Source organism: Tachysurus vachellii, chromosome 16, assembly GCF_030014155.1.
Source record: "Tachysurus vachellii isolate PV-2020 chromosome 16, HZAU_Pvac_v1, whole genome shotgun sequence".
In the NCBI taxonomy this organism is placed as follows: domain Eukaryota; kingdom Metazoa; phylum Chordata; class Actinopteri; order Siluriformes; family Bagridae; genus Tachysurus; species Tachysurus vachellii.
Genome location: NC_083475.1, coordinates 15,705,025 through 15,728,139, shown reverse-complemented (window position 1 = coordinate 15,728,139; position 23,115 = coordinate 15,705,025). Strand labels below are relative to the sequence as shown.

Below are 23,115 nucleotides of genomic sequence, written 5' to 3'. Positions count from 1 at the left end.
AACTTGAAACCAATTATTACAAGCTAAATATGATTTAAAATGTATTTAATATTCAGTTATAAGCAAACCTACATAAATTATGTATATTTACATTTCTGTCATTTAGCAGACACGCGTATCTAGAGTGACTTACAATTGATACAACTGAGGGTTAAGGGCCTTGCTCAAGGGCCCAGCAATGGCAGCTTGGTGGACCTGGGATTTAAACTCATGACCTTTCGATCAGTAGTCCAAATCCTTAACCACTAGGCTACCACATTCCTATGTAAAGTTTAACTCACACACTTGCAGATCCCATTCTAGCTGAGCTCCTCACCTTCCATTGAGCCTGGACTCCATCAGAGGAAGAGCAGAAGTTTACATGGACTGGGTTCATCTCCATCTTCTTTATCAGTTATCACAAACACATAAAATATGATCCTTGTGCAGCCAGTCAAGTTGAACTGGCAGATTTTGTTTTCCTCAACACTTTAGTAAGGTTTGTCTTAGTCCTTGTGTGTATGGATGATGGATTTCTGAGGTTTTGTTTGTTTTGGGTTTTTTTTTAGCTTTTTATGGACGTTAATTAGTAACAGTTTAAATACTAGCTAACTTCTAACCCCATTGTGAAGCAAAAACCAACCAAACAAAATCCTTTGTGTCGTTCTAACACATCTTTAACATTCTGAACACATCTTAGCTGCCAATATGATTGAATCTTTATGTGTCCTGAATAAAAAGCCAACATTTAATCAAAAGTGAATAAAATGCTTTATTAATGTTTAGTTGTTGCTAAAAACAATCTTAAACATGGTCCTTGATTGTCTGTTTTAACATTCAGTTTGAGGTGTGCTGTCGAGTTTGAGATAGCGCTGTGTCCATGCAGGCATGCCTTCCACTCCACCACACAGATAAAGCAAACCTTCAGTGGATAACACTTAAAAATAGCACCTTACAATAGTTAGCAACTTTAATGTGACAAAATAAGTTCACCGCATAGGAAACAGTTGAGTGCAAAATGTTGTATTCCATTAGGACAAAATGAAACAGACATAAAGAGAAAGATGTCATTTATAGCAACAAGACATTTGGTGTGTTAGGTTTCACAGATGTTTCTTCCTTATTACATTCTTCCTTTACATTTTCAAGTATAGAAAACAAAACACGCTATTATAATATTCATATTCATTATATTTGTTTTAACAATTTTTATCAACTTTGCAGTATTTGCAGGATTTTAATATTCTACAACAACTCATCTGACTTTATAACACTTTATAACTGTCTCTAACCTCATTAATTCCCTTTAGACCTTTTTTGCCCGCCCACCCACACATCCTTCTAGAAATATCTGGTAAACTTGTCATGGCAGTTCATCAAATCTTTGCCCAATCTTCTTGATAAATGTGTGGACAAAGTTTGCATCCTTTTTTATTTTCCTGTTGAAATCTGCCTTATGTTTTATTGCGCTGTCTTCTTTTTTTGCTTATATTTTTTGGAGACACTTTTTAAAATAGTGAATAATCTTACTTCTTTTCCCTTCATACTTCACAGAAAATGCAAACTACAGTATAGTAATACCGCATAAAGCAGGGAGACTATTAGTATTAGAGCTGTAATCATTAACACAGTGGTTTCTATCAGTCATGTGTTTGTATTAGCAATAATCACGGTGTTGGCTGATCTTTCTAAGCAAAAGAATTTACTGTAAATATAAAAGTTAAATCAAAAAAGTTCACCACATCATCACATTGCCTAATCCAAATTATCTACTTCCAGGACTTCCTGGTGGTTTTGGTTGTCTTGCTGTACCTCTGATGGTCATTGACGCGGTTGCGCAGCACATTGATGTCATACTTCTGCCTCTTCAGCTTCTCACTCAGGTCAAACTTCTCAGCGTGGAGCTGCTGCAGCCACTGCCAGAGATCTTTGGCCTTCTCAGCCAGTTTCTCCTGGTTAAGGTGGTCGATGTTGAGAGGTTTGCGGCGCTCCATGAGTATCTTTGTCTTCTTCTCACGTTCTGTCAGCTTCTTGCCCCTCTTCGGTTCTAGCTTCTGCAGGTAGCCTCCATAGCCCTTATTGGCAAGGAGCTTCTTTTTCTTGGCATCCTCCTCAGCCCGGAGTTTAGCTGCCTCTTCCTCACGCCGTGCCCTTTCCTCAGCCAAACGAGCCTGTCTTTCGCGATCCTGCTCGGTTCGAATGCGCTGCTGCTCTGAACGATCTGCACGTCTCCGCTCAATCCGGGTCTTCAGGGCTACCAGCTCGTCTTCCTCTTTCTGCCTGTTGGTGAAGTGTGCCTCGATGAGACTCTGAAGCTCATTGAAGTCCTTCTCGACACGTTTACGATGAAGGTCATCAAAGTCCACTTTCTCACCATCAGGGAGCTTCGGAGGGATAATGGCAGGAACATACAGCTTTGGTTTGGGTTTGGAGTCTTCTTCTTCTTCTTCTTCTTCTTCCTGTACCTCATTTTCTTCCTCTGCCTCGTTTTCATTATCCTCTACGTCAGGCGCCTCCTCTGCTTCCTCATCTTCATACTCCTCCACAATCTCCTCAGTGTCAGACATTGTAATTATGCTGTGCCCTGCCTTTGAGAGAACAGAAGGTTGAGGAACAGCCTCAGCTCACCACCAGCTGGAGATAAGAAGACTGAAGGGAGTGAGCTTTTATAGAGTCCTTTTGGACCATGTGACCTCTCTTGAGTGAAACCCCTCAAGCTTTGGACTGTTAAGGGAGGTTTTCAGACAGATGCACCAAGAGCTATTTTCTTCTCTAGACCTTTTCCAGTGTCTCTGGGACCCATATCCAGGCTTTGACCTCTGGTATGTGCTTCCTACCAAGTCTACCAAGTTCTTTTTTCAGTCACAAAACAGATGCACACATTTGTGCCTCATAAAAGGTTCCCTTGCTAGTTGTTTAAAGCAGGCAAGCAACCAAGCTTATCAGTTGTCGTTATTTCTTCCGGTCCTAATAAGATCCTGCACAAAAAATTTATGTGTTTTTTTTATCCCTTAAAACTTCCAGTGATTTCCAGGAACCGGAGATTCATTTCTCTTTATTAACGGCATACCTCTCCCTTTAGTTTCATTTCAAATTGTACTAAGTACAGTTGGTTGTATAACATTCCTGCCATGTGAGTCACCAGTCTCCAGAAAACAAACTACAAGAATAATTGTATAACATTAACAACTGCTTGCATGATGTTGGGGGAAGTGGTAGCTCAGTGGTAAAGGTGTTGGATTACTGATCAGAAGGTCATGAGTATGAATCCCAGGTCAACAAAGCTGCCACTGTTCTGCCCTTAAGCAAGACCATCAGCCTCCGTTGTATATAAGAAATGTAAGTTGCTCTGGAAAAGAGTGTATGTTGTAAATGTAAGAAACACATCCATTTGTTCAATCAAAGGCGGTTCCTAAAAGTTAGGGGTCTTGTTTAAGGGGGCAACTTAAACCATACAATGACTTATCTAGCAATTGGGGAAAAGATGTGCAGGCAGATCTCTAATTTGGTATCCGTTTTTTTTTTAAGGTTAATTCTCAGACGTATTTTTAATTAAATAACTATCTAGTTTTGTATATAATCCAGTTTCGATAGACCTGTTGAAACAGTGTCATACAAAAACCTCTTACAGATTGTAGAAGGTTATATTTGTTCTTAGAATCGTGCCTTGTGCCCTGGGATAGGCTCCAGGTTTCCTTCAACTCAGTAGGATAAGTGCTGTAGAGAATGGATGGATGGGTTTGTTCTTATGAAGTGAGGAAAGTGTGATGGTCCCTGAGAGCTGCAGTAGGAATGCATTTGGTTGTACAACGCTTTACTTGTTTACTGATCATAAGGTGCCACGCTGGCACTCGTTTAATAAACCGTATCACAATTATGTGCTCCTTAATATCTGTAGATCATGAAGAATAGTGAAGTTTTCTTGATGTACCTTCTAATTCACAACACAATAATACCCTCAGTGGCCATTTTATTAGGTACCCATTTATAGATGCACTTTATAGGTGTACAGTTGCTGCCTGTAGACCATCTGTTGTTATACCCAGTCTCTCAGCCCCACTTTTTTCCTGTCAATAAATGGAAAGAGACCACCAATGAACCATATATTACTGGGGTAACATTCTCAGCACAGCATTAACACTGACACAGCACTGGTTTAATAGCGTGTATCCGGAGCAGCAGTTTCGACAATAGAATGGGAGACATTAAAATGGCTACTGTTTGGATATTCAATAGCTTTATTGCGCTCCACAAATAGCTTCCAGTTATCATGAGAAATCCCATCAGACTCACGCCATGCCTTTCTGTCATTTGCAAGTGGCAGGTGGTGGTTGCTTTTAAATCCAGCCTCTGTTAGGACACAAGCAGTGAGGGACAGCTGTAGCTATCAATAGAAGCACTTGTGATAACAGATAAGAGCCAAAATTAAACAGACCCCAGTTCCAGTATTCCTACTTCACACATCAACATCCTGAGTGTTAAGAAAAGAGCGTTTCTTGTGCACAGTGTAAACGAATAGGGAGAACTTTTTATTAGACCTGCCTTCTTTCTGCTGGATTCATGCCTTGTGATGTTAAAGAATGCTATCCTTTGTATTGGCATAATTCTGTGTTTATATAATAATATAATATATAATATATAGTATAAATAATAATGTGTTTTCTTGTGGTATTAAACACATCGGACTCTGGAAAAACCCGAAATATGGAACACTCAACAAGATATTCCACAAGATATATAAACGTAAACAGATAAATGTATGATATAAATATCATATAAATATTTATAAATTTATAAATATTATATATATAAATATATAAATATAAATATTTTTTAAAACTTTTAAAAGCCCCACCCCATTATTGAACAATTTCTTGCTTACCAGAACAGTTTTAATCCTTGCATATTAGATTTTCATAAAGGACAAGTCCTTTGTTGAACATTTGTAGGCCCCGGCATGGAGGAACTAAATGCAGTGTTTATTCTATAATGAATTCAGATGACACAACTCCAAATGAATATATATATGTCATTTACAAAGTTAGTTTATAATAATTTTAATGTTCATAATGATTTATAATTGCACGTTTAGAGTCTGGTTCCTCATAAGCTTTCTTACTCATGTCATCTCAGGGAGGTTTTCCTTGCCACAGTCGACTCAAGACTTGCTCATTGAGGGAAAATACAAATACATTTAAATATATAAATGTTTAAGTTTAATATTAAATCTTGAACTTTTTGTTCTATATTTCCTATATTCTGTAAAGCTGATTTGAGAAAATGTCCTTTGCTAAAAGCACTATACAAATAAAATTTAGTTAAAAAATGTAATTGAATTGTGAAGAAAGAGACAAAACAATTATTTACACTGTATTTTTATTAAACAAGCACACAAGAGTAGACAATTTGCACAATGTGATGAATAACATCGTTTTAATAAAACAGATGACGACTATGTGTGAAGACGCGTTATAAGAAGGTCGATAGAGAACAGGAAAAGAAGGAAAGACGGCCAGAGTGACAATGTGAAACGGGTCAGAGAGCAAGGCAGAGAAAGAAGGAAAGACGGAGAGAAGGTCCTCACTGTGCACAGTAAACACAATCTACAAAAAGAAAAGAATTACAGCTGATCCTCAATGATAATTTATATCAAAAATATATCAGTGGGTCGAAGACTAAATGAAAGAGAAAGCACATACAATAGCAAATATACAGAGTGTTTGCGAGTATTAAACAAATTCATATATACAGCAAAGTTCTGTTCCAAGAGAAGTTCTAACACTCACTGAGATTAGAACATTGTCACGTCAAGGAGGAGCTATTTATTTATTTATTCATTCATTCATTCATTCATTTCAAACTTGGCTGGAGTTTGAGTGTAGTACAAGTGTGAAGGAGTGCTTACAAAACAAAAAAAACACCCTGATTCCCCTTAATTAGTTAATATATGTTTACATACTCAATCACTTGTTTTAACACACACTAGTGTATGTGCTTGTCTGTGTGTGTGAGCTCCAGGACAGTGTGGTCATGTGAGAACCTGTTGAGATACACAGATACAAAAAAAAAAAAAAAAACATTTTAGGCTTCATAAGTTGAACAGTTGCAAGCAATAAGACAGTCACTGTAGCTATTATTATTATTATTATTATTATTATTTATTAAGCTAAAAAATGAGGAGTGTCTCAAAAGTAGTTTCTTTTCATTTGTTTTGTAATAAAAATGAAGGGAATAAGCACTGATAAGGATCTTGAGGTTATCAATGTTTATGTTGTTAGACTGTTGCACAATCATGTTTTTAAGGATGAGAAGATTTCAATGACCTTTTTTGTGCAAAATGAATCAAATTTAAACGAACCTCTGACCCATAATTAGCTCTAACCTCTGGTCATCCTTGATGGTGAAATCTAACCCAAGTCTGTGTAAATTTAAACTACTTTGTGGCATGAAATAAGTATAAATCATTCAAACCTGTTTAAGGACTGTGCTGTCTCTGGACTTTCGAGCCTGTGGTAGGACCAGAGTCCTGGTTGTGACGTTTCCCAGAGGTCAGTACAGTGCTGGGGTGATGTCCCCGCCCTGAGGAAGGACGAAGAATTTTTGGTAGTATTAGGCAGAAAAATGAGATTGATTTTTATATCTATATACCTGGTATGATATACCTGATATGAAAACGATACAAAACCGTTACACGGTACAGTCGTTTAAATCTTACTCAAAGTAAGACCAGTATATTAAAAAACAGAAAAAATAAAATAGCTGGAATTTGTTACCTTGTATTAACACGGGGCCAGGAATCTGCTGAGCTTCCTGTCTGTAGCACATCATCCCACTACTGCTGCCTGAATAACCTACAGACATTAAGCATCATGAGTTAAATGCATGCTGCACAATTTGGTGAGCTTCCAACCTCCTACACTGACGGATTCTGTTAGAGAGCTGGGAAAATAAATCTCTGAAGTCCTCCAGGATCTGCCAGAATTACAATGCTTTTAATAGTATGTATTGACAAATCACAGCAACATTACACATCTTTTACTGACATCATGTCTGCATGACAGATGCAGGTCAAGAGCCTCAGGTGGTTTGCTGAAGTCTGAACCTGTGTGAGATTGTTCTCCCGTAATGTCGATCTGGTTTCAGAATTACTTGATTTGACTAAACCCTAGATGCAGATGGAGAACACAAGACAACTCGCCATATATATTTATTGTTGTTATTTTTATACTTTTATACTTGGGCTATAGGCCTCACATGGCATAATTCATACAAGGTTCTGCCCTTCTTGACATCTTTGGGCAGTCGTGGCCTAATAGTTAGAGAGTCTGACTCGTAACCTGAAGGTTGTGGGTTCGAGTCTCGGGCCGGCCACGACTGAGGTGCCCTTGAGCAAGGCACTGAATCCCCCCCAACTGCTCCCCGGGTGTATAAATGGCTAATAAATGGCTGCCCACTGCTCCGGGTGTGTGTTCACTGCTGTGTGTGCGCACTTTGGATGGGTTAAATGCAGAGAACGAATTCTGAGTATGGGTCACCGTACTTAGCCGTGTGTCACATCACTTTTGTTTTCCTGATGAGAGAGAAGAATGGATAGACTGGGTTGATCAGCCAGCAAGGCTACGGTAACTCTAATAAGCAAACTAATTAAGTGGTTGGTGAATAGAAGTTGTGTGTGTAATCTCTCTAACCTCAACTGCAGTTGCAAACCATCTCCAGCTGTTCAACTTCATATGTTCTGGTCGTGCCTGATGCTAATAGGCTACTATTGGACATTTTTTGGAACACTCCCACAGGCCCTTAACACCATCATTGCCCCTAATGCCCTGATAGCCCTGTTTGGCATTCCCTCTTCTTCAGTTGTATCATCCACAATGCCTGGCGTCATTGTCTTTACCACCATGTTGGCTTGGTGTGCCATCGTCCTTAAATGGAAACATGCCTCCCCATCACGAGGACTGGATATGAGAGGTACTGCAATGCATCCACCTCCAAAAAAATCCGACACTCTTCCAAATGACCACAGAGATCCTTGTATAAATTCCCTATACTGAAACATTGCCTATACTGGAGCCCTATACTGGGTTTTATGGACAACCTAACTGAAATATTTGGACCTTCTCATTAGAGGACCACTTGATCAGACCCTTTTTTCTGAGGAGGGTTCTGGGTGGTGGTTCTGTTGCTGTATATATTGTTTTTTTGTTTGTTTCTTCTCTAAACAGATGTATCTCGTTCTGTAGCTTTGATAATACACTGTATATGTCTGCAAAAATGTAATTAAAAAAGAAGGGAATATTTAAAATAGATGTGTTGTGTATACCTTGTTGTGTGTTACAGCTGAATTGTGTGTCTCCTTGGGAATACAGCATCATGCCACTGGGCCACTCCCCCTGAGAGTTAGCAGGCATCTGGTACCCTGAAGTAAAGTAAAGCCAAGACGTGTCTGAGATGCTACGTGTTCATATGGACTTGCTAAGTGCAGTGATGATAAACCTATCTTAAACAAATTCTTTATTCCCCTAATTATGACTACAGCAATATAAATGTAGCACAAACATCTTGCTTCAATATAATGAACCTGAATGAAGATATGTATATATGCATCATATTCATCTCCTATGTCAAAACGCAGACATACAGTGCTTTTATAAGCGAATCTCAGACAAATCTCTAAATCTCCCTCCAGAATGTTTCATATCAGCAGCATGAACTGCAGCATCAGCATCAACAAACTGATTCTGAATGCTGGTTGCTCCACCCTCTGATAAACTGTGATTACTATGGCAACCAATAATAAGAAGGCCTATTGGTGGATTCATAGGACAGCGACTGGAGACTTACAGCGCTTGTGTGAACGTGGTGTGTGTGTGTGTGTGTGTGTGTGTGTGTGTTACACCAGGGGAAAGTTTAGAGGAGTGAGAACTGTGGGTCTTTTTTGCAGTTTGTAACATTAACTAATTATTATTAAAGAGAGAGGAAAACACTGATTGATTATAGCTCCTATTAGACATTTGAGAAATTCTATGTATATTATAAAATATACCTGAGGACGCAGCAGTGTCCTGGGTGGCATCTGTAGTGGGAATTCCCATCATGCTTGTGGAGTTTTCACCGTTACCGTTAGGGTTGGATGGCACTGTAGCCAGCAGTCCTAAAAGAGTCAGGAAATAATTATTTATCAGGATTTCATGACCTGAAACATTCCAGCAACGCACCACTGGAAAAGGGGATTTATAAAAAATCAAACGATGCAAAAATCACAAAAATGTAAGAGAAATAAAAAGCCATAACCTGAGAATACAAAAAGTGTAAGAGATTTGAACAAACAGCAGCAGACTAAAAAAAAAAAAAAATCAATTGCAGAAATTCTGATATTAGACTATTAGACTAGATATATTTAGTTGTACAAACGTTTACACTTAAATATGTGTAATAAAGACACACTATATACACATGCACAAATATATAAGGTAAATCAGTCCAAGACATGTTGTGTGACATCATCACAATGTGCATTCAGCCAAATCGCTCTCTGATTAACATGCGTCAAACATGAGTACAGACACCACAGCAAGTATTACATATCGTCGCTGTCGGGTGGAAACCTCGTATGTCCAAATTTGGTCAATTTCATATTTTTTCACATATCGATGCTATTGGTCAGTCCCCACGTGGGTCTGTTATTTTTACAAGTTATTAACCAATCTAAAGTCTTGAAAATAGCTTGAGCGCAAATCTCATAACTCCATTGGACACTTCAACTGTCCACCTCTTCCTCACTCCGCGGGAGAGATTCGCGGCATATTTCTCCTCAAGAAGAGTCGCAACGAATCAACACGTCTTCTGAGGTAAATGTCTTCAAAACACTGGGCTCAAAGAAAAAAAAATCTTGACCCCCGCTAGTTCTGGTGCTCGTCTGAGGACAGGAATTTAGCGATTGAATTTAATTTAGACAATCCACTGCAACGCGGACTAAACCCTGTGCACTGCAGATAAGGTACGGCGTTTTTTTAATTTCCTGAAAAGTAATGGTTTTGGAGATACGAGGATTCCACCTGACAGCGACGATATCTGTCTTCATTGCTAGGAGTTTAAAAGAAGAATCCTGTGCTTGTAATTTTTGGGAAAATAAAAAAAAAAAAAAAAATTTGAAAAAGCGGCAGCAAATTCAAGCTATCACAAAAAACACAAGATCAGGCTACTGCACACAAAGCGTGAGACAAGACTTACCCAGGCCGCGGTAACAGGACAGCTGCTGGTAGATCTGCTTCATGCGCTCTATGTTGAGACGGCTGGCCTCTGCATGGTGCACCATGGGCTTGGGGTAGTGCACACCGATCACACACTTCGCGGACTTCTGCACACTCTCCGGGGCGTTCCACGGGTCATAGATGTACTTGGCAGGAAATCCTCTCAGCACAGGTAAATACCGTCTACAGGACAATACGAAGCAGGTTGGTTACATAAACCCCATGTTAAAATCAATTATAAACATAAACATACAAAATTATTAATATACATACAGTTGGATCTAACCCACCGTATGTAGTCGCCGTTAGGGTCGGTGCGGCGGCCGAACCCCACCGGGCAGTAGCAGTGGAAGAACTGCTGGAAGAACGAGCTGCAGGAGAGCCACATCCAGCTGCCTGCATTCACACTCCAGTCTGCATCCAGCAACAGCTCCTCAAACACCTGACACCATAAAGAGGGTGTTATATCGCAGCAATTAAACAAGGCTGCAGTGACATCTACTGTGTACAGCATGCAACTACACAACATGGTTCTCAGTATTTCAAGTTCAACTCAACTATGTAGAAAAGAATAGATGGTGGACGCAAGAACTTCTACAAGAATTACAAGGAAAGGAAAAAAGGCAGATACAAAATAATAAACAGTCTATAGAGGCATGAAAGGGGATTTACAATGGGCCTCATTTAAAAGCTGTATATGGTTTTCACTCTAATACTTCAATAATTGATATTCATTAAAATTCATTTTGGGGAAAAATGTTCATATTCCTGTGAACCTACATGGAAAAATATTTACAAACTTCAAATTGTATTATCGGGTTTAAAACTATTTTTTATCACTTACAGACACAAATATTTAAAATGTTGAATTCATTTCCGATTTCGGACATTTTATTTGTTATTAATGACTTGAAAAAAGAAGTCTAAAACAAATCTATCGATGAAGGCAAATGAACCTAGCTATTTCATTTGAACACACAACATAAAACAGGAGGAGGAGGAAAAGGAGGAGGAGGCTTTATTCCTGATTATTTGAGTGTGTAAAACTTTTTTTTTAAAACCACATTTAATTATTTTAATAATGATCGCAGAGTAAAAAAAAATATTCTGATAGATAATTCAAAGGCATCTAACATAACAAGACGACTTATTTGGAAAACTAAAGTAACGAGACCGGTCATTCATTCATTCAGCCTGGAAGAGAATCTTACTGGTTCAACATTGGGAGAAGATTTATTTCAGTGCATGAAGCATAATTAATAAGCAATAATCCTCAATTAATAAAAATGTAATCACTGATGCCCTTACACAATAAAATGACGTTGAATTGAGGAGGGGGGGAAAAAAAAAGTTGACAAAATCTAGGAATACAAAATAGATCTAGTCGTTGTCATTTGAGGTGAAGAGAGTTCACACAGGTAACAGTCTTTCAAGCCTCGGTACATTTTTAAATATGAACATTTTTATAACTAAAAACAACCACAACAAACAACAACCAGGTTAGTAAAAGACTCCGTGAACAAACCTTTTAGTGAACAAAATCATAAAAAATGAGAGTCACTGCTATTTATCTACTAAATGCACTAATTATATTTAGTTCTTTATTTAATGACTTTTTTCTTTTTAAAAGAACTAATTTAGGGCAATAGAGATGAATACTTCTAAGTTCATACATTTTTTAATAAAAGAAATATTAAGCCCAACTTTTCAATAAAATGAGTGAATTTGTTTAGATTCATGACATTTAATGTGAATTATGTCTCATTGAGGTTACCACAGACAAACAGCAAACAGAACATGAGTGTTAATGGAACAGTACCTTCATGCCTTCCTCCCAGCTGACCCACAAGTCTCCACGTGTGAGGAAGCAGGCCACGGCATGACGTGCCAGGTGGTGAATCCACCCTTCCTGCCTCAGCTGGGTCATGATGGCATCGATCCAGGGGAAGCCTGTCCTGCCCTCAGCCCACTTGGCCAGTGCCTCTGGATTGCGGTCCCATGGGATCTGAACACATATGGGGTTGCCTTCCATTTTGTCGAAGCGTGGGTTGTTTGTGGCGGCTGTGTAAAAGAACTCACGCCACAGCAGCTGGCCGTAGAGCGACAGAGGTGGCGAGCTGTTCTTCTTTACCTGAAGGATAAAGCCAGGATATAATGGGACAGGAGAGGGATTAGTGTGACTCAAGAAATGACATGAGAGAAATGAAGATCTAATTATTGTACAATGGAGATACGGGTTTTTACCTTCCTGTACAAGTCAGTGAGTTTGAAGTAGAAGAGCCGACACGAGAGGCAGCCAAACCTTAAGTAAGGACTGAGGCCAGTAGGACTAGCCAACAGCGAATTGGAGTTCATTCTGGGACGCTCGAAGTTGGCCACCCATGCCTGCAAGCATAGTTCAGTGACTATTAGCAAAACTGTGCCACTTCAACTACTTCATTTTCTAATTTGTTCTGAATGGGTCTGACTTGTCACTAATGCCTGCATACAGAATATAAAAGACAGTAAAAAGCCAGACAACAAAATGCATGTAGGTATGTATAACTAAATAAATCAATAAATATGTGGTTTAATAAGTAAAGCATTTCTGACCTTTCTCTCTAGATGTCTCTCGAGCCGTGTAAGGGCCTCGGTTTCTCCCCCGGGCCACACTGCTGAGGACAGCCCCTCTGTGTCAAAACCTGAACACACCAATCAAAGCAAGCAACTGAGCATTTACATGTACTCATCCTGAGTACATCATAAAGCAGAGGAGATCATAAAATAGCTTTAAGCACAAAGCACTCTTTTTGTACAAAGAGAGAAAAAATAGAAGGTGTTTGTGTTAAGATCCACTGTAGAAACAGCATATACAGTCAAAACCAGTTACTGCAATAACAGGGTTGCAGTTTTACTCACTCTAGTTTCTATTCTACTTCATCAGAGACATTTGGTTGGTTGACAGTTCAATATTAAATATTTAAGCAGAATCAATAAAAATCTGATCATCTTTTGCTCATAATTCAAGAGAGAATCACAGCGCATCAAAGAATCAGTCCTTTTCCGTTCACTCTTGTATTGCTCTTGCTAAATTCACCATTGCTTTCTTGCTTTCTTAATTTGTTCAACGTTTCTAGTATCAGCACCATGCTGTATATGCTGCTAAACGTTCAAATTTTTTGCAAGACATTCAGTAGCTTGAGAAACAAACAAATTCTGCTGCCCTAAACTGGGAGCAGGTCAAACACTACTGGGAAGTGAACTACAATACGAGAAACTCACCAAGCTCCTCAAGGGAAGGCACCCCAAACTTCTCGTCATGATCGTCAGAAAGAGGAGTTGTGCAGGAGCCCATGACTTCTGCTGTGATGGCCTCGGCCGGGGTCTCCACTGCCTCCATCCTGCTGATGAGGGTCTGAAAGCGCTTGTAGGTGAGTGGAGACTGGCCACCGTTGAGCTCTATGATCCTGGCAGAGAAACAGAGAAATTAGAGTGAAAAAAGAGCAAGAAGGAAATACTGAGAACAGGAACTGTTCGAGTTGTTCTGGTATAGCAGGGAGATCGCCCTGTGTGTTTGAGACTGATAATTGTTGGGGTACTTACTTGTCCAGATCATAGAGCGTGTGTGAGATCCGTACTGTCACCTCCACTTCGGCCTCGCTGGCCAGCTTTTTAATGGCTGCATCTCGCTCCTTCCCAAACGGCTCGGAGTCATACTCGTAAGACAGCCGGGTGATGTTCCACTCCTGAACGAGGACCAAGGAAACTTCATTAGCATTAACAGACAAATTAGGCTATGGATGTGTATAGAACAGATAGGAATCTTTAGTGAAACCCTATCTGGAAACCGCTGTTTGTAGTTTGTAGATGCTATTTATATCACAGTGGAAGCCTTACAACTTCATAAGTAGACCTCTAGCTAGTAATAAGAGTAGTGGCAAAGAAAATATGTTGTGAACATTTTAGTATTTAAGCATCTGGTCTAGTTCGTCCAGACCAAAGCTGCGTAAAATAATCAGACTGACGTGTAGATGTCTAGAAGAAAATAAAGTCAGTAAAGCAAATTATATTTAGAGAGACACTTAGTGTAGTGATGTTTCAGATTGTGTCGACAATTCACTTTATAACTAAACGCAAGACCACATAATTGAACAAAAATATAATTACATCATTAAAAAAGTCTTTATTAAAACTTTTGCTGGTAAACAACTGCAAATGTTTTCAAATGTTTTGGTCACTGTAGGTCATTATTTGGTTTATTATTAATAAAAATAAATAAATAAATAGTTCTTTTGTTAGTCACATGGTTTATTAATGCTGAAGTTCACAGCTTCTTTATGTTAAATCGCGCATTAAACCTCAATGAAGGAAAGCGTAATGAAAGTGTTACTAGATGTTGCTTCAAATAACTTGTGTGCCCAACATCTTTCGTTTTTTGTATTTTCTGGGACTGTTTGAGCAGAGTTTGGATGTTGTGTTGTAACTGCACATTCTTTTTGATATATCTGGGTTCAGCGTTGCCAGATTGCTTGGAATTTTGCCTTGTGGTTTGGATTGCTGTTGTGTTGCAGAACATTATCCCATTTTTTTTTTAAGTTTAAGAGATGCTAACTTTGGCATTCAATTTTACACACCGACGCTAGCTTAATTAGAAGATTAAATGTGTGTGTGGGAGAAATGTTGTGGTACCTTAAAGAGCCTGGGGAACACATCTGTGGGCTGGCCCCGGATTACAAACAAGCGGGAGTTGAGTTTGCGAAGACTGGCATCCAAGTCCTCCAGACACTGTAGCAGAAACCTGCAGAATATAAAATAATACGTGCAAACGTTACCCAGGAAGTTATCTGGATACTAAACATTCAACATCTAAAAATAACTCGAGGTTTAAAGGAAAACTGAAACTAGCAGCACTGGTGGTTCTGTGTTTAGGAGATTCAGTAGAGATATTACACAATACTACACCAGTAACATAATTACTCTTAGGGCCTTTTTACACCTGGTCACTTCATGTGTTTTCTCTGATCCGATCTGATTTGTTCCATTTACATTAGGCCACATAAATGCGTCTTGGCGAATCGGATATCAATCTGATCTTTCACCTCCCGCCCAAAATGCAAATACATGTTACCTCATGTACATGTACATACATGTTACCTCATGCGGTAATTGAAATGGAACACGCTTTGGTGTATGCAGTTTTCAGAATGCAATCAAAAAGAAGAATGCAATCAAAAACTTGTTACGACGGTTATGCTACAAAAAAACAGCATTTACTGTTTGCCGCATTTTCGCTGGCAACAGCAGTGCATTTTAAGACCCAACGAGACACCTGGGTGAAAGATCGCTTGCGAGTGACGTACATAAGTTTGGGAGGAGTATAGCGCTGATGTATGTGGCTTGAACAACCACATTCATTTATACCTGTTCAGTTTCATCTGAAATGCTTCCCAGACCACCTCCTGAAGTGGTTTGAGCGATCGGATTTATATCCGTCTTGAAAACATTTCGGAGGGCATTTAGACCTGGTATTTTTACGATCGTATAGCTATTCGATCACAGAAAAAGGCATGAAGTGACCAGGTGTAAAAACCCCCTTAATTACACAACAACCTCAACTGAAGATATACAGCAAGACTATTATGTAAGAAAATAGTCTTATATAAGGACAGTTATCTTAAGCTCTTCCTATAAACTAATTGCTCAAATTGGCCTAATTTATTCAGATTTATTTGGCAGACTTTTTTTTCTCTCCAAATTATCAAATCAGATTGGTCAGAAAATTCATTTTAAATAAGATATTTCACTCATATTTTATAATATATTATATATTTTACTCTGACGATAAAATAAACTGTACATTTATATGAATATGTTCAAGCTAATACATCTTTATCTACAGTAAACGCTCGTTCACGAACGCTTCTATGGAGGATGTACCACATAACCCAAGACTAATAATGAAAGTATTATTAAAATCATTGGTGTTAAAAGGATATCTAATGTCAATTAAAAAAATCGTAGGTATATTTAACATGTTACCTATAACCTATTTGTCTCGAAGATGTCCGGCAACATTACGTGTGACTACAAACAGTTTAAGAGCATGTTGTGTCATTCGGTAATAAATTATAAAACTGAGAAAAATCATTGGCAGTGATGAAAAACAATCCACTTCAGGCTGCGAACACATCAAACCCTAATGGATTCTTTTTGTAGAACAGCACGGTTATGTAAACGTTTCTGTTTCCAATTTAAAAACCAAATTTGATCACTTACTACAAGCAAATCTCACAATGTGGAGATACATTTCTAACTGGCTGCCTTACAGTTCTGGATTCTACACAAACATGAACACACAAAGAAGAGGATTGATCATTGTGTTAGAGCTCTTGTTGCCCACACGATCCAGAACATAATTTCTAACCGAGTGACACCCACAGATACAAGTCAGAGACGTGTATTATGGCTGTTGCCAGGTAACAGATTCAGTAGTGGCTTGCGATTATCCTGCTAATAACTGGGCACACTGGCAGCTTGATCACATCTCCTCATCTGTAAATTATACCACTGAATTATTGTCTGCCTACAAGAAAATAAATAAGTAAAAATGTATCTATAAAATTATGTTTTATTTTAATCCAGGAGTTGTGCATACTTTCTAGTTCCATATTTATCACCACATCCACAAAAATATATATTTGAGGACCCGTTATCTTCTGCTAAAGACTGTTCAACATCTCTCAGGTATGGCAGGGTGGAAACATACAAACTGATGTGAGAGACTTGGCAAAGTGTTTTGTTTTTTTCGTCTGTATTTACTTTGCATTTGTATTTACTTGTCTATTTGTGGCTACTGAACATTTTACATTGTTATTTAAAAATAATATAAAAAGCACCTAACGGATGGGTTTCTTGTGTTTGTGATAATCTTTCTGTGTATGATGCTTGAATTTCCTCTGGGATCAATAAAGTGAGTGAGCGAGTCTGCCTGCGTGCCTGCCTGCGTGCCTGCCTGCGTGCCTGCCTGCGTGCCTGCCTGCGTGCCTGCCTGCGTGCCTGCCTGCGTGCCTGCCTGCGTGTCTGCCTGCGTGTCTGCCTGCGTGTCTGCCTGCGTGTCTGCCTGCATGTCTGCCTGCGTGTCTGTCCACCAATCTATAGTCTAACAGGATGAGAACAAGTCTCATGAGACAGTTAAGGATTTTGGACTCTCCATTCATGCAGAACAATTAGCTGTGTGCAATTGAGAATCCATATTTTCCAGATGCCATAGTCTTGGTTAAACGCTTCACATGTATCAGAGGATTCACCCTCGCCAGTTGGTAGCTGTTGTACGATAGGAGAGATCTGGCTGATGGTGCACCCTATCACACAACAGCTACTAACCTCAGGGGTTAAGGCTAACATGTGCTTCCTCCGATACATATGAAGCCAGCCAACAAGATTTTTTTTACCTAAGTCACAGGGAAGTGTACCACACGCAGAGGAAAAGCTATCTGTCTAGTTCACAAAGTTGTCGGGATTGAACGTTGATGAAGGCTCCAACTACAACCATGTTTTAACCTCTGGGTAGAGACAACCCAGTTTAGTATGATCAGTATGCTTATATGTCCTCTTCAGAGAAATGTTTTACTTTCTATTAGAGCTATAATAAGGTATTAAGAGGCATCAGTTTCTTTTTTTGATGTAGCCAAGATTAATGGCCAAGTCCAAGCAACATGAGATAACTGAATGCCATAAATACCATTTGCTTGACTAACTAGTAAAACTTTTGTGATACATACATATACACATACACACACACACACACACACACACACACACACGTGTACACACCTATTCGCATGTAGGGTCCAATTTGCCAATTATAAAATGTTGCAATATGTTCAATACCAGACCATCTAAACTTTAGGGAGTCATGAAAGGTCAGTCACAGTACTGCCTAGACTAACAGACATGCAGAAGCAGACCAGTAAACAACTCGATACAAAACCAGTACAGCATGTGTGATCTTGCTTTGATCACGGTGGCACTCTGCTCATTAAAACCTCAGACACTTTCTGCCTCATTATAGAGCAGATTACAAAGAGAACACTAACACACTTAGGAAAACAGAAAAATGATGATCACAGCATACGGAACACTGGTTTGCTTTACTTTTATTTAGTTTGCAGGGAGATTTTATTTGATTCTTTATGAATTTTAGCGCAAGTAAGATTTTAGGTTCGTCAGCTTTATTAAAGGCATTAAAGGTTTTTCATCTACACTGAATAACACCATCTGGGTATTAGTACTGAAGAAGCATTATGCTTTTGCTTGTTCTCTAAATATACAAGTACTAGTACTTTTTCTCCTTAGTGATAGCATGTCATAGAAACTTTCCCTGTCCTGTTCAACAAGGTACGATCGGTCATCGGATGCTGAACAGTAAGTAGGTCACTGGTTCAGGATCCACTAAGGAGGATCAGTCACTGGTTTGCCGTAAATGTCTACCATTACTTTTGCCTCTTCATGTCACACTGACCACTTTTGCAGCTTCTACAATAGACACACGAGGGCAGAAGGTGACACGATGCTGCCGAACATGATGTTACATCACCAGAATACATAACAAGAGTAATCAACCACACCCATGCTGTGAAAACACACAACTGATTTCTGCAGAGATGAATGCAATAAATGAAGCACTGGAAGATTAGAGCTATAATAAGCCATTATGAAATTACTGTCAAACTTGTTAAGGTTTCATACCGTCGGAGTTGAACCAATCCCGGAGGAATAGAGTGAGTGTTATTTTTGGTGCATTAAAATTCTTGATTAAAACACTAGGTTTGTTAATTAATAACATAAAACTATAAAGATTTTGATAGTGACAAGCTAATGAATAATTGAAAGCAGTGCAAATGATTTACTTTATTGGTGTGCTTGCATGGGTCTACACTCAAGCTCAGTGTTACCATCTTGGACTTTTTAGACAACTTTATTTCAAATAAGTGCCTAGTAACAAACCTAACAATCTGATGAGCAGAATAAAATGACTATCCTGTAACTCTGCAGTTCACAGAGCTCCTGCTACAAGTTACAAGCCTGACTGAGCTGCTCTGGTGCAAGCTGTTGCTCCCGATGGCAAATCCCCGATCACCATTGTTTTCCAATGACCAATAAGTTATCACTATTGTTTAAGAATTAATTACTGATCATTGTCCTCAACAGCCAATCACTGATCAATATTGTTTCCCAACAATCACTAATCACCATTGTTCCAATTACTGATTGTTGTTCTTTGTGGTTTTTAAAAAAAAATATATATATTTTTTTTTTATTAGAAATAATAAAAGTTAATTATTTCAGCTGTATGTACATGGAAGATTTTTGCTCTATTTTGTAAACACTTACACTTAACAATAGTTAATCTGTGATGCTATGATCGAAAACTTTTGCCAACTTTTTTAATGATCAAAAACCATCTTGTTATATCATGATAACCTATATTTAATCATTAAACAAGTTTTGATATGCAAATGATCGTGACAATTCAATGAATATTCGAATTAGTCGATGATGCCATCCGGTGACTTAAGGCATCCTTTTGAGCATGTATTCGCTTCTTTCTTTCCACTGAAACCAAACAGCAAGATACCAAACTTGTCTTGAACACTGATAAACTTTCAGCGTAAAAGATTCTGCAAATCTCTCTAGTACTCTTTAGCAGCATGGAGGTGTTTACACTCTCAGAAGGTACCCGTAGCTGGATGTGGTTGCCATGGGGATGTGGTTGCCAAGTGGTTAAGGTGTTGAAATCTCTCTAGTACTTTTTAGCAGCATGGAGGTGTTTACACTCTCAGAAGGTACCCGTAGCTGGATGTGGTTGCCATGGGGATGTGGTTGCCAAGTGGTTAAGGTGTTGAAATCTCTCTAGTACTTTTTTAGCATCATGGAGGTGTTTACACTCTCAGAAGGTACCCGTAACTGGATGTGGTTGCCTAATGGTTAAGGTGTTGAACTACCAATCAGGAGGTTGTGAGTTCGATTCCCACGTCCACCAAGCTGCCACTGCTCTGTTGTATAAAATGAGATAAACATGCAAGTGGCTCTGGATGAGGGTGTAAATGTAGCTTTCATACCTCCACCTGTTGATCCCGACGTTGGACGATCCAGCAAACCAGGGGTCGAGGATGTAAACACAGCGCACAGTATCGGCTCCCCAGATCGACTCTTTAAGGGATGGATTGTCGTGGAGCCTCAAGCCCTTCCTAAACCAGTGGATTGTATTTACGACCATTACTTCACCGGACAAACTCTTTAAGATTCAATATTTCTTCTGTTTTTTCAGCAATCTGTGCAGTCCCAAAAAACGTGATGGAGGAAAAAAACGTGTGCTCAGTTATGGTTTATGCAAAAAAAAAGATCAAAGTGTTCAGTTCTTTAAGCGAATGAAATTATCCTTGCTCTAACAAAACGCTTTCCATGCTGTCGGAGCTTTTAAACAGCGTCCACAAGAGAACCATTTGGCTACAAGTGCGTTGTACAAGTGCGCAGCCGGATACTCGACGGGCTTTAGGACCGCGCTGTGCACTGTACCGTACTTCCCTGTTGTATAACTTGTTTTTTTTTCCTGAATCACAAAAATTAAGAAAATGTCAAGAAATGCGATATTACGTTATCAGTTTGTCTCAATAACGGATCCAGATATAAATTATTTGTTGAGTATGTATATATTTAGTTGCTGAGATCCTCACGCGCGCTCTCTCTTCGCCAGCACGCGCACTCCGAAACTGTAACGGTTATGTAAATATTAACACTCGCAAAACACTCAAGTGCCGGCGTTCCAGGCGGCTGAACTAGGTCTCGAACGCACAACGGACAACATAAACATCCGTATGATCAATTCCAGTATATACAAATCTTGTATATTCTTGCACTGTGTCCAGTTCTAAAACGTTTCTCTTGTCCCACGTAGGAGCTCGAGCGCACTTTCGCCTACGTAACACACTCGCACCACCCAGACTACCGCGCACGTGGGCCGAACCTCTTCTGATTGGCTATTTCACGGTCTGACGTAATTGATCCCAAAGTCACGTTCTTCTAGCGTGATTATTTTGGTGTGTTGTATTTTGTATTTTCCTGGATAAATTATACACACGCTCATAGAACAACTGATAAAAATTACAAAAAACACGTTAATACACAAACGCATATACCGCGCATATTAAATGTTGTGTATATTTTTATTCTCAATCAAAATAGCAACCTAAATGGATGTTGACAGGCTGTAGTTAAAGTACCCGGATGAGCACGTGAGCTCGGGCATGAACAATTATGCGCATGCGCCCGACCAGCGTGCGCGTTCTCGCTGAGTTTATATAGCACGCGCTCCTCTTTTTTTAAATAAAGGTGAAAATCCAGGTGAAAGTCTTGTGACATGAAGGTTTATTCCAAGTGAATATAATTATAGCTTTATGTTATTGTCTTGAAAACACTTCAATTCAATACACATCTCTTTTTTTTTCAGAAACAGATGTCCATGTCAAGTACAAAAGTATTGCAGATTGAATATATAAATGAAAGTGAATTTTAGAGAGTAAATTTTATTTATGTTATAAGTAAACTATTTTTCTTGTTCCACTTAATTGTCGTTTTGGATAGCTGATGGTGTATTACTGCTGTTGGCCACTTGGGGGAAGCAAACGTACATTAAATCAACATTTTTACCTGAAGTCATCGTTGCATCTCTAATGTTTAATGGAATGCTTTCTGTACATTAACCATCATCAGCTCAGAGATAAACGAGGACTAGATTAGGATTGGATTTGATATGAAACTTGAGAACTAAATTAGTCAATGGCTTACTAACAAATGACAAAGAAATAGGGCAAATATATAGATGTGTATATATACTTATATATGTGTATAGATGTATATATACTTATATATAGATGTATAAATGTGTATATACTTATATATAGATGTATATATGCCTATATATAGATATATAGATGTATATATACTTATATAAAGTTGTATAGATGTATATATACTTATATATAGATGTATAGATGTATATATGCTCATCAGAGTTACTGCGCCAACCATGGACCTGATTATTTTCCTAAAACAGACTGTTTTATTCATTTTATACCACAATATTTTGAATTCACTAACGAACAAATCATTTGACCTTTTATCCATTTATAGTTGCATTTAACATTGTGGAATATCCCTGAAACTAATTAATTTCTGTTATCACTCATGGGAACTAAAACAGTACAGTGTGTTCACACTCCAGCCCCTGTTTTTTTTTTGTCTCTTTAAGTTAATGAGATGTTAGCATATTTTCTATGTTACTAACTGACTACAAATAACAAAGGCCTCTGTCCTACTGTACTATATACACTATGTATTTGTGTTGTGGTATAAAGCATTTTAATATATCTGTTTATTTGGCAGCCACTTTCATCATCTGAGATGAGACACAATGCAAATCGTACAGGTGGGCAGCTGAGGGTTGATTCTTAACCACTGTGCCTCCAGCGCAGCCTGTTTGTCTGTTTTTATTACTGAGATTTAAGATACAAATCATTAAATGTCTGTTATTCTCATTAATATTCCAGATACGGGTATTTTGAGTTCATTTACATAACATCCCGATGACTGAACAGCCAGACACTCACTCTCATGGCATCATTATGCAATTCACTTAAAATCTTTTTAATTGGTCATAATGACTGGAATGATAATTAGTAAGACTAGGTGTACCATTTCATTAGCATAATGATGCTTTGTGTCTTGCTGTTAAAAAATAAAAAAAACAGTATGTGTTTCACAACCATGACTACATGCCATAAGACATTTTAATGTTTCCAGGCAACCAGAAGTCATGAAAGAACATGCAGCAGCAACTCATTTATAA

At 38.6% G+C, this 23,115-nt stretch overlaps 2 protein-coding genes across 2 annotated transcripts; both read right to left on the bottom strand.

The window, feature by feature from the left end:
- Window positions 1-726: 726 nt before the first annotated feature.
- On the bottom strand, window positions 727-2,623 carry tnnt2c (troponin T2c, cardiac). Its single transcript, XM_060890122.1, has one exon. The coding sequence runs from the start codon at window positions 2,544-2,546 to the stop codon at window positions 1,749-1,751; it is 798 nt and encodes a 265-aa protein (XP_060746105.1). The 5' UTR covers window positions 2,547-2,623; the 3' UTR covers window positions 727-1,748.
- Window positions 2,624-5,338: 2,715 nt separating this feature from the next.
- cry1a (cryptochrome circadian regulator 1a) lies at window positions 5,339-21,224 on the bottom strand. The gene is made up of 14 exons (XM_060890121.1): window positions 20,330-21,224; window positions 14,898-15,006; window positions 13,812-13,954; window positions 13,491-13,675; window positions 12,822-12,910; window positions 12,474-12,614; window positions 12,049-12,360; window positions 10,520-10,671; window positions 10,210-10,412; window positions 9,023-9,130; window positions 8,300-8,395; window positions 6,753-6,830; window positions 6,451-6,558; window positions 5,339-6,019 (listed from the first exon to the last, which is right to left on the bottom strand). Exons 1-13 carry the CDS (start codon window positions 20,485-20,487, stop codon window positions 6,455-6,457), a joined length of 1,878 nt encoding a protein of 625 aa, XP_060746104.1. The 5' UTR covers window positions 20,488-21,224; the 3' UTR covers window positions 5,339-6,019; window positions 6,451-6,454.
- Between the last annotated feature and the right edge of the window lie 1,891 nt (window positions 21,225-23,115).

Coding starts and splice junctions, on each gene's coding strand:
- tnnt2c (XM_060890122.1), bottom strand. CDS start 2,546: ATGTCTGACACTGAGGAGATTGTGGAGGAGTATGAAGATGAGGAAGCA.
- cry1a (XM_060890121.1), bottom strand. CDS start 20,487: ATGGTCGTAAATACAATCCACTGGTTTAGGAAGGGCTTGAGGCTCCAC. Junction 12,911..13,490: donor GCCTTCCCTTGAGGAGCTTG/GTGAGTTTCTCG, acceptor TGGTGTGTTCAG/GTTTTGACACAGAGGGGCTG. Junction 6,831..8,299: donor CAGCTGTAACACACAACAAG/GTATACACAACA, acceptor TAATGTCTGTAG/GTTATTCAGGCAGCAGTAGT.